This window comes from Oncorhynchus keta, chromosome 15, assembly GCF_023373465.1.
Source record: "Oncorhynchus keta strain PuntledgeMale-10-30-2019 chromosome 15, Oket_V2, whole genome shotgun sequence".
Classification (NCBI taxonomy): Eukaryota; Metazoa; Chordata; class Actinopteri; order Salmoniformes; family Salmonidae; genus Oncorhynchus; species Oncorhynchus keta.
Genome location: NC_068435.1, coordinates 46,339,041 through 46,351,278, shown reverse-complemented (window position 1 = coordinate 46,351,278; position 12,238 = coordinate 46,339,041). Strand labels below are relative to the sequence as shown.

The following is a 12,238-nucleotide window of genomic DNA, read 5'->3' as shown; positions in this document are numbered from 1 at the left end:
CCTGTTGAAACCCCTCGGGCAAATTACGTCGGTAGACCAGTCATAATTTAAATTTTATCTTTATTTAACTAAGCAAGTCAGTTAAGAACAAATTCTTATTTTCAATGAAGGCCTAGGAACAGTGGGTTAACTGCCATGTTTAGGGGCAGAACGACAGATTTTTACCTTATCAGCTCAGGATTCGATCTTGCAACCTTTCGGTTCCTAGTCCAACTCTCTGACCACTAGGCTACCTGCCGCCCCAAATGGATCGGCGGGGATCCGTGTCGGCAGAAAAAGGGGTCCGGGCCAATTGGCAAAATATGTATTGTAGCCCAAGGAGTGGCTGATGGGCCTCTTCAGCTAGCCGGGAGATGGGCCTAGCACGAGGCTAGACCCATGCTTACTTCGGGACAGAAACATTAGCCAGGGGGTAGCCACTCTGATAGCAGATATCTAGCTGTGATGATCCAAGTGAAAAGGTTGAGAGCTTGCGGTAGGAACCTGGAGATGTGGAGAAAAAGCAGTCAGGTATGCTCTGGGTTGAATCGCGCGAATCGTGCAGACTGGCAGAACTTGCCCGGGCTAAGGTTATCTGACTACTAGCTAGTAGCTAGTTAGCTGGCTAACTTCTGTTGGGGGTTCCGGTTCTAAAGTATAGAAAATAGCAGATCCATACCACATTGGATGAGGTGGGTTGCAGGAAGAGTATGTTGAAACTGAGGTTAAAAATATTAAAAATATATACAAAATATTTACGAAGGAAAAAAAGATATACGGGACACAACAAAACAAAGACAAAGACATCTGAACTGGTACGCCATCTTGGAATCAATTGTACTAATCGAGTATAGCTTATGTATGGTCTGGACAAACTACTTGTGTACAGTGAGCCATCAGAGTGTCTCAAAGAAAATCAACTTTTAAAATATTGGGACAGGATTCAAGGCGACCCCGATGTCGTCAATTACATCATGTTCTCCTCTACCTACTACTGTACTTCCAAGCCAGGCTCTTAAAACCTGAGCATATAGCCTCCTATCCCTGAAGTGTTTTCAGAGGGGAAAGAACCAAATTGGTTTAAACAGTATGGGGGAAGCTCCCCGTAGTCCATAGGAAGTCTAGGTGGAGCCTCACTTGGTGAGGTATCTGTTCAACTATGAGGCCTTTCATAGTTGAACAGATTGTTTATACATGTATCACTTTGATCCTGTGTGCTCCAGTGTGGTTGACCCCTGAGACTTCCTATTTCTCACTCACTCACTCACTCACTCACTCACTCACTCACTCACTCACTCACTCACTCACTCACTCACTCACTCACTCACTCACTCACTCACTCACTCACTCACTCACTCACTCACTCACTCTCTCTCTCTTTCCCTCTGTGTAAAGGCTTCTAGGAGTAGTGGGTGGAGGAGTCAGGTGCAGAGAGCAGGGTTAGTTCAAACGTGGATCTTTATTCCAGGAACAGAGTAACAGTCACACCAAACACAAGTGCGTATAAATACCAAGTACAACAAACAGGACGAAACTGTCCGGGTAAAAGGAATCCACAATAATCCACACACCATGAACAGAAAAACAAGCCCGCACAAAAGCAGGCGGGCCTACCGGGTTTAAATAGCCCAAAACAAAACCCACACAAGAAACAGGTGAAACTAATCAGACAAAACTAACTGAAACAGAAAAGGGGATCAGTGGCAGCTAGTAGGCCGGCGACGAAGACCGCCGAGTGCCACCCGAACAGGAAGAGGCACCATCTTTGGCGGGATTTGTGACACTTTCTCAGCTGCCTGGGCTATTTTCAAGCCAAAGTGCTCATCATTCATCCATTATTCACTCTCTTTCACTCTACTGTTTCTGTTTCTGTTTTCACATCCACCATTTAGCCCCAGCCCCTGCAATGTGTCCAAGGGTTATTTTAAGAATCTCTCTTCCTTCCATTTTATTACCTGAGTAAAACGGTCCCTCCTTTCCACTCTAACCATTTAATACAGAAAATCCTAGATATGGATCAGCTAGTGCTCAGTGTTCTACTTAATGGATTATTTATTTATTTTATTTAACCTTTATTTAACCAGGAAGGGCTCACTGAGATTAAAATCTCTTTTTCAAGAACGCCCTGGCCAAGATAGGCAGCACCAAGTCATTACAAAAAATTACAGACAGACAACATGAAAAACTACAAGTAATCTAGTAAAAACCATTGAATTCACAAGAGTATTAAAAAAAAGCAAATTAAAAACATTGACAGGTCAGGGAATCAGCCTCAAAATCCTTCATCAGTGATTTAAAAACACCAATCGGGACAAGTTCTTCCAGTTTAAAAGTATTTTGTAAGGTGTTCCAAGACGATGGCGCAGAGTGCCCTTTTACCAAATTCAGTTCGAACATTTGGAACAGTTAGCAGGATAAAGTCCAGCGAACGAAGAGAGTACCCACCACATTTCTGAACAATAAAAATGCCCAAATAAAAAGGTAGTAAACCCAAAATGGCTTTGTAAATAAAAGTATACCAGTGACTGGGCTTTCGAGTGACGAGAGAAGGTCAGCCAACCCTGGTATACAAAATGCAGTGGTGCATAAGGGTTTTGCAGTTTAAAATAAATCTCAAAGTGCCATGGTAAAGAGTGTCAATTGATTTCAAACACTGAGCGGAAGCATTCATATATAAAATATCCCCATAGTCTAGCAAAGACATAAATGTAGCTGATACTTGCCTCCTTCTGGCTTCAAAAGAAAAACAGGCCTTATTCCTAAAATAAAATCCCAATTTCAGCTTCAATTTTTTTTTGTAAGTTGTTGAATATGCAATTTATTGGAGGGAATTTGTCTTGCAAATACAACAAAGCTCTTCTGTTTCTTCTCTTAGTTTTAAACAGCTACATGTACACTCTTCTACTATAATATGCTATGTTGAAACAACATATATGCTCCAGTGTAGCTGATAATGCCGGAGAAGCCAGTGTTTGGAGGATATATTGACACGGGTGTTATTAGGCCCGAGACAAAGTCGATTGCCGGCAAAGCGTGCCAATATATCCTCCAAACACCGGCTTCGAGGGCATTATCAATTCTATACAACGGGTTACGAACATATATTCAAATAATGATGAACATATTTTCATTAAAAACTTTATTTTTATTAATTTATTCATACTATTTCATAGGATATAATCCCGACACAAATCTAGGGTTTCTACCCAAGCCGGCTGGTCGTTCATTCTATCGGCTTGGTTGCCAGAGACTCGACCCAGTCATTCAGTCTTTTTGTTCATTATCTACGAGATCGAACTTGAATATTGAAACAATGTTGCAAATGTCAGACGAGACAGACAGCAAGGTTTTTCAAATCCTTCGCTGTTGAAAACTAAATGTTATTCTAAAAGAATTGTGAGATCATGTCTAGATGCTTTTTTTTGTGGAGATCAAGTTTATAAATTGCTTGGCTGGGGTGGATTGAGACAGTGGATTGCGCAGTCAGATTTAGCCGGAGGTAACTTGTGGAATAGACACCTGCTGGAATGCGGTTTTAACCAATCACCATTCAGGATTAGACCCACCTGTTGTATAATATATGTTGTTTCAGCATAGCATATTATAGTAGAATAGTGTACATGTAGCTGTTTAAAACAAAGAGGAGAAACAGAAGAGCTTTGTTGTATTTGCAAGACAAATTCCCTCCCCAATAATGTTTCTCTATTCTATCATAGTCGATTACATTTAAACCTACACCACTGAATGCAGTCTGGAGGGGAGAGCAGGACGAAGTGGAACATTTTGACTGCAGTCTCTAGCTGCACCCTTTCCCTGTTCTGCTCTGCTGTGTGTCGTGGGCGGTAGAGAAGGGCGTCGGAAATAAGTCTATGGAGGCCTTGACTTTGTGTCAGTACAGAACATTGTGTGCTTGGTAGGAATAATGGATAACTGAACTGCTTCTCAGTTGGCCACAAGGTGTTGTTGACATCAGAGGCTCCCTGGATAGGGGCTATGTTCCAACACTATCATCCGGTCCCAATTCGCCCCCTTGCCCTTCCCCTTGGCCATATCCATATGTGTTAGCAATATGGTTGAAGCTCCACCACCGCATTCCCTATACCTATCCAGATGCTTCAGATCTGGAAACGTCAAAGGGTTATGGCCAAGTGGAGGGAGTATGGAGTGAAGTGGGACTGGCTGGCTTCCTTTCCTTGTGACCTTTCTTTCCACTAACAGACAGGTGAAAGGGTTGTAGAGGTCTCTTTAGCTGTCAACACAATTCAAATAAGAATTGAAACAAGGAGAGGAGGCAAGGAAAGGAAGCTGTTCAAAAGTACTGGGACTTGGCCAGACTATTAGGACGTGGCCTTTAGTTGCTTCTTTCCTGGACATTTTCTGTTGACTACACAGCCCTCACTGCAATAAATTGCTGAGATTGTACCAAAAACAAACCGCAATATTTCGAATCGACTGGAGAACACTTACTGTAATACAAAATGAGTGGAATACTGCACCTCTGCACCTTTAAATTATTGGCGCCATCTCATAGACATGCATAAAAATGAATTCTGCTCCACAGTATTGTTTTTATTGGTTGCATAATGTCACCCTGTGTGTGTGTGTGTGTGTGTGTGTGTGTGTGTGTGTGTGTGTGTGTGTGTGTGTGTGTGTGTGTGTGTGTGTGTGTGTGTGTGTGTGTGTGTGTGTGTGTGTGTGTGTGTGTGTGTGTGTGTGTGTGTGTGTGTGTGTGTGTGTGTGTGTGTGTGTGTGTGTGTGTGTGTGTGTGTGTTTGTTGTTGTGGTGTAAAGGAAAATACCGCAAAACTGTTGGTATTTGTTTCATTAGTCTGTTGTTGACATAGCCCCAAATGTTGCTTGTCATTTGTTGCTTGTAACTGAAAAAATACAGAAATCATCCCCGTTATGATGCATTTTGCAAAATATATCTTGAAAACTTGATTGCTGACAAGCAAAACATTTTGGGATAATGTCAACAATACCAAATGTTTTTGGGTGGAATAGTCCTTTAAAGTCTCTGTGGAAATAATCTCAGAACCTCCTCTACCTCTCACTGATTAGGCCTCACAGGATTCCCCCAATATCTCTCTCTTTCTTTGTTTCTCTCTCTCTAACCTTCCATCTTTGTCTTTCTCTCTCTCTTTCTCTCTTTCTTTCTCTCTCTTTGTCTCACTTTCTTTCTCTCATTCTTTCTACTTCTTTCTTTCTTCCTCTCTCCTTTCCTTTTTCTTGCTTCCTCTCTCTCCCTCTCTGTCTCTAACCCTCTTTCACTCCCTCTCCCCCCCTTTCTCACCCCCCCCCCCTAATTATCCTCCTCGTCCTCTCTATCTCTCTCCCTCTCTTTATCTCCCCTGAGTCCTCATTTATACAACTTCCTCTCCTTGTCCCGTTTGTCCCCAATTCTCAATTTTCTGCCCTCTCTATCTCCTACCCTCCTCTCCTACCCTCCTCGGTCTATCTCTCTCTGTGCGTTTTTGTCTCTTACTTTGAGTCACCAACTTCCTCCATTCCTTCTCCTCTCCTCCCCAAATGGGTAACTTCTGTCTTTTATCCATATTTATATATTTTCTGTTTAATTTCTCTGTCTTTCTGCAGAATGACACCTGGTCGGAGCTATATTCGTTTGCAGTGTTCAAGGCGATGAGCCACATGCTGTGTATCGGCTACGGTCGGCAGGCCCCGGAGAGCCTGTCTGATATCTGGCTCACCATGCTCAGTATGATCGTCGGGGCCACCTGCTATGCTGTGTTCATAGGCCATGCCACAGCACTCATCCAGTCCCTGGACTCGTCCCGACGACAGTACCAGGAGAAGGTAAGGAGCCTCTCCCTTCATCATCCTCCCGCTATCTCTCAATTCTGTTATAACTACGATCATGTTGCCTGAATGGTGCAGTGAAATTATAGCTTCCTTTCCTGTGAATGAATACATGAATGAATGAATGAATAAATGAACTGCCATTACTACTTTACTGCTTAAGCTATTCTTTCTCTTCATATTACTTCTGATATAAATAATTATACACTTATTATTAGCTATGTAACAATTACATACTAAAATGTAGTGATCATTAATAAAGTAATACTTACTTTATTTTATTATTGAACCACTAAGGACCATTTGGTTTTACCTAGTAGGTAGTAAGGTCATCGCAATAGAAATTCTCCATTTTCTCCATCTAATATTCTATATCAATATTAATTAATATTAATGAATTAATATTAATGAATTAATATTAATATAAATTAATATTCTATATCAATCTTATTAGTGGTTATGAATTGACCAAATTTGACTGCACTATTTTATTTGTTCCAAGTTAGCCACAAAAACAGGCTACCTAAATATGGTTCCCAATCAGAGACAATGACTAACACCTGCCTCTGATTGAGAACCATATCAGGCCAAACATAGAAATAGACAAACTAGACATACAACATAGAATGTCCACCCAGCTCACGTCCTGACCAACATTAAAACACAGAAAACACAAAAGAACTATGGTCAGAACGTGACAGTACCCCCAGGTAGCTCAGGACTGAGAGATAGTCAGGCTGGTTGACGGCTCTGGCAGCTTCTGGCTGACTGACGGCTCTGGCAGCTCCTGGCTGACTGGCGGCTCTGGCAGCTCCTGGCTGACTGGCGGCTCTGGCAGATCCTGGCTGAATGGCGGCTCTGGCAGATCCTGGCTGAATGGCGGCTCTGGCAGATCCTGGCTGAATGGCGGCTCTGCCAGATCCTGGCTGAATGGCGGCTCTGCCAGATCCTGGCTGAATGGCGGCTCTGCCAGATCCTGGCTGAATGGCGGCTCTGGCAGATCCTGGCTGACTGGCGGATCCTGGCTGACTGGCGGCTCTGGCGGATCCTGGTTGACTGGCTGTTCTGGAGGATCCTGGCTGACTGGCGGCTCTGGAGGATCCTGGCTGACTGGCGGCTCTGGCAGCTCATTGCAGACTGGCGGCTCTGGCGGCTCCTTGCAGACTGGCGGCTCTAGCGGCTCTGGACAGACGGGAGACTCTAGCAGCTCTGGACAGGCGGGAGACTCTAGCAGCTCCTTGCAGACTGGCGGCTCCTTGCAGACTGGCAGCTCCTTGCAGACTGGTGGCTCTGGTGGCTCCTTGCAGACTGGCGGCTCTGGCGGCTCTGGACAGACGGGAGACTCTAGCAGCTCTGGACAGGCGGGAGACTCTAGCAGCTCTGGACAGGCGGGAGACTCTAGCAGCTCTGGACAGGCGGGAGACTCTAGCAGCTCTGGACAGGCGGGAGACTCTAGCAGCTCTGGACAGGCGGGAGACTCTAGCAGCTCTGGACAGGCGGGAGAATCTAGCAGCTCTGGACAGGCGGGAGACTCTAGCAGCTCTGGACAGGCGGGAGACTCTAGCAGCTCTGGACAGGCAGGAGACTCTAGCAGCTCTGGACAGGCGGGAGACACTAGCAGCTCTGGACAGGCGGGAGACTCTAGTAGATCTGGACCGAGGACATGCACCTCAGGGTGAGTGTGGGGAGGAGGAACAGGGAGTACTGGGCTCTGGACACGCACAGGAAGCCTGGTGCGGGGGGCTGCCATCGGAGGGCTGGTGCGTGGAGGTGGTACTGGATAGACCGGACCGTGCAGGTGCACTGGAGCTCTTAAGCACCGAGCCTGCCCAACCTTACCTGGCTCGATGCCCACTCTAGCCCGCCCGATACTAGGAGCTGGTATGTACCCCACAGCATAACACGGTGCCTGCCGGGACTCTCTCGCTCTCCGGTAAGCACAGGAAGTTGGCGCAGGTCTCCTACCTGGCTTCGCCACACTTCGTGTGTTCCTCCCCCCAATATATTTTTGGGGCTGCCTCTCGGGCTTCCTACCGCGTCACCGTGCTCGTTTCGCCGACTCCATTCTCCTGTAACCCTCTTCACACTGCTCCGGCAAATCCCAGGCGGGCTCCGGCACTCTCCCTGGGTAGACCGCCCACCTGTCTATCTCTATCTCCCAAGTCCAATAATCCTGACATCGCTGCCTCTCCTGCCCCTGCCCGTCACCAAGCCGTTTGGTCCTGTTGTGGTGGGTGGTTCTGTAACGCCTTTTTCCATCGAAGGAGAGGAGCACCAAAATGCAGTGCAGTTTGTGTTCAACATGTTTAATAAAAGAACAATAATGTGAACACTATACAAATACAAAATAACAAATGTGGCAAAACCCGAAACAGTCCTATCTGGTGCAGAGAACACAAAGACAGGAAACAACCACCCACAAAACCCAACACAAAAACAGGCTACCTACATATGGTTCCCAATCAGTCAATGAAACACCTGCCTCTGATTGAGAACCATATCAGGCCAAACATAGAAATAGACAAACTAGACATACAACATAGAATGCCCACCCAGCTCACGTCCTGACCAACACTAAAACAAGAAAAACACAAAAGAACTATGGTCAGAACGTGACATTCAACTTCTCAGATACATTCAGATTCAGTTTTTAAATTAATTTCTCTAAATTCAGATACAAAACCAGAGACAACATCCTGGGCCCGGTTTCCAAGAGCATCTTAAGTTAGGCTAAGTGAATGTTATTGACTTGCTAATTGTTTACTCCATGTGTAACTCTGTGTTGTCTGTTCACACTGCTATGCTTTATCTTGGCCAGGTCGCAGTTGCAAATGAGAACTTGTTCTCAACTAGCCTACCTGGTTAAATAAAGGTGAAATAAAATAAAATATAATAAAATAAAAAATCGTTAGAACCTTTGTAGGAGCTTCTTTAAATTTCAGAGCTGTTTCCCCAAACCATTGTTGTTAAAGTTACATTTGAAAACGCTCTGGATCTAACGGCTCCCTCTCAGACCACTCGTAGAACAGCTAAGTGCTATGTTTTTTTGGAGCTGATCCGTTGTCAGTATTGTGAAATAATTACAATGTTAAGGAAAGATTTGAATGAAGAAAGCTGATTCGAGAGCAGCGCTTCCTTTCTTTCAATCCTATCATTATTGACACATGCTCCAACTATGCACTTAGCGACCGTTCTCTCTGCGTGGTGTTTTTGGGAAACGCATGTTACAACTTCGGACTTTGTAGTAAATATGCATTGTTAAAATACTCAAAAGCCTAAGTTACATCGCTATCGGGAAACTGGGCCCTGCTAAGGTAGAGGGGATCAGATAGAATCAAGCACTCTCTCAGGAGGTTCTGGCGGTTTCTGAAGCCAATGTGGCATGTTTAATATTTTTTTCCTATGAATTTGGCTCTGGCGTTTGAACCACTTTGGCTATAAGCTATTATGGCCGCAGTCCTGAAAGCTAAGGCGGGAGACTCTAGCATGATGCTAGAGAAAAGGATGTCATGGCTTTAGAAGCTTCTGATAGACTAATTGACATAATTTGAGTCAATTGGAGGTGTACCTGTGGATGTATTTCAAGGCCTACCTTCAAACTCAGTGCCTCTTTGCTTGATATCATGGCAAAATCAAAAGAAATCAGCCAAGATCTCAGAAAAAAAATTGTAGACCTACACAAGTCTGGTTCATCCTTGGGAGCAATTTCCAAATGCCTGAAGGTGCCACGTTCATCTGTACAAACAATAGTACGCAAGTATAAACACTATGGGACCACGCAGCCGTCATACCGCTCAGGAATGAGACGCGTTTTGTCTCCTAGAGATGAACGTACTTGGTGCGAAAAGTGCAAATCAATCCCAGAACAACAGCAAAGGACCTTGTGAAGATGCTGTAGGAAACAGGTACAAAAGTATCTATATCCACAGTAAAACGAGTCCTATATCGACATAACCTGAAAGGCCGCTTAGTAAGGAAAAAGCCACTGCTCCAAAACTGCCATAAAGTCATACTACGGTTTGCAACTGCACATGGGGACAAAGATCATTATTTTTGGAGAAATGTCCTCTGATCTGATGAAACAAAAACAAAACTGTTTAGCCATAATGACCATCGTTATGTTTGGAGGGAAGAAGGGGAGGCTTGCAAGCCGAATAACACGATCCCAACCGTGAAGCACGGGGGTGGGAGAATCATGTTGTGGGGGATGCTTTGCTGCAGGAGGGACTGGTGCACTTCACAAAATAGATGGTATCATGAGGCAGGAAAATTATGTGGATATATTGAAGCAACATCTCAGACATCGGTCAAGAATTTAAAGCTTGGTCGCAAATGGGTCTTCCAAATGGACAATGACCCAAGCATACTTCCAAAGTTGTGGCAAAACAGCTTAAGGACAACAACGTTAAGGTATTGGATTGGCCATCTCAAAGCCCTGACCTCAATCCCATAGAAGATTTGTGGGCAGAACTGAAAAAGCATGTGCGAGCAAGGACACCTACAAACCTGATTCAGTTACACCAGCTAAAGGTCAACAGTTAAAGGCAATGCTACCAAAAATACGAATTCAGTGTATGTAAACTTCTGACCTGTAATGCTCCGGGTGTCGTGGGTGTGGAGTCAAATGCAGGAGACAGAGTTCAATGCTGTGCGTCTTTTAATAGCACCAACGCACCACAGGGTGCTCACAAAAGTTACGTTCCCAAACACAGGGAATCAAAAAATACAATGGAAAAAATCACGACCAGGCACTAACACGTACCTCTACAACAGAGCCGAAGGTTACTTTGAAATAATCCCGCACAACAACCAGGTGGGCCAGCTGTCTAATAAAGACAAACTAATTAACATGAACAGGTGCTACCACTAAACATACAAAGAGGGGGAGGAAAAACAATCAGTGGCAGCTAATAGGCCGGTGACGACGACCGCCGAGCTCCACCCGCCCGGGAAGGGGAAACACCCTCGGTCGGACTCGTGACATGACCCACTGGGAATGTGATGAAATAAATAAAAGCTGAAATAAATAATTCTCTCTACTATTATTCTGACATTTCACATTCTCAAAATAAAGTGGTGATCCTAACTGACCTAAAACAGGGAATTTTTACTAGGATTAAATGTCAGGAATTGGGAAAAACTGAGTTTAAATGTATTTGGCTAAGGTGTATGTAAACTTCCAATTCAATTGTAACTCCGAACGGTGGAAACCGACGGAGAGCAACAGACCATGGGTAGAAGTAGCTAATACTACTGGAAACCAACTATTACCAGGATGCCGCCCTAATTCAACTACAATTTCTGTTGGCACTGAAATCACTCCATATTCAAAGACACTTGTAAATTCCATTGAAGCTGTTCTGGCAGTTTGTGGTGCCCCAACGCCCTATTAAGACACTTTGTTGGTGTTTCCTTTATTTTGGCAGTTACCTGTTGGTACCAGAAAGCACCTGTAGTATAGTATTTTAGCGTCATATAGTTTCTTTGTAAATCCCAGGTAAATACCTGCAGAGCCCAGCTAGTAAACTGTAGTGTTATTGAGTAGTGTTGCAGTAGTGTCGCATGGTGTTAGCAGCAGCGATAGCAACACAACGCAGCGTCAGCAGCTCAGCAGCCTGGCTGTCTCCAAGCAGAGTCTCTGTGGCTGGGGAGATGGGGGAGTGTTACTGCCTCTCAGCAGCCAATCAGAGTGAGCGGGTGTGTTCGCCCAGGTAGCGCCAATTCGCCGTGGGCTGGGGCTGGCAGAGGAGGAAGGGGGTTGGGGGGGGGGTAAGGGAGGGTGGGCGGTAGTGATATGACGTCCCCCCACCCAGCAGCAGAATTGATGAGACAGCAGACCTGTGTGTCCTGCCGCCAATGTTCTTCTGACATTGGTCCCCTCTTCCGTTTCTCTCTCTCTTATACTTGATTGCCTTTCCCTGCCTCACACACACACACACACACACACACACACACACACACACACACACACACACACACACACACACACACACACACACACACACACACACACACACACACACACACACACACACACACACACACACACACACACACACACACACACACACGCACACACACACGCTGTCACTCCCATCCCATTCTGCTAATCTCTCTCTGTGAATCCCTTCTAGCTCTCCTTCTCGATCTTCTTCTCCGTTTTCTTCTTTTCTTTTCTGTCTGTCTACTCCTCTCTCTCTCTTTCTCTCCTTCCATCTCTTAATATCGCCCTGCTTTCCTCTCTCTCACTCTCTCTCTCTCTCTCTCTCTCCCTCCATCTCTTAATATCGCCCTGCTTTCCTCTCTCTCTCTCTCTCTCTCTCTCTCTCTCTCTCTCTCTCTCTCTCTCTCTCTCTCTCTCTCTCTCTCTCTCTCTCTCTCTCTCTCTCTCTCTCTCTCTCTCTCTCTCTCTCACTGGTGGCTGTGTCCTTGAGAGGTGCAGT

The 12,238-nt window shown here is 45.0% G+C and overlaps 1 protein-coding gene across 1 annotated transcript in view; it reads left to right on the top strand.

Moving 5' to 3' along the window:
* LOC118395063 (potassium/sodium hyperpolarization-activated cyclic nucleotide-gated channel 2-like) overlaps nucleotides 1-12,238 on the top strand; it is a 53,632-nt gene that overhangs the window by 27,079 nt on the left and 14,315 nt on the right. The window contains exon 4 of the mRNA XM_035788848.2: nucleotides 5,574-5,792. Within this exon, the coding sequence (XP_035644741.1) occupies nucleotides 5,574-5,792 (219 nt within the window). The remainder of the gene's footprint in view (nucleotides 1-5,573; nucleotides 5,793-12,238) is intronic.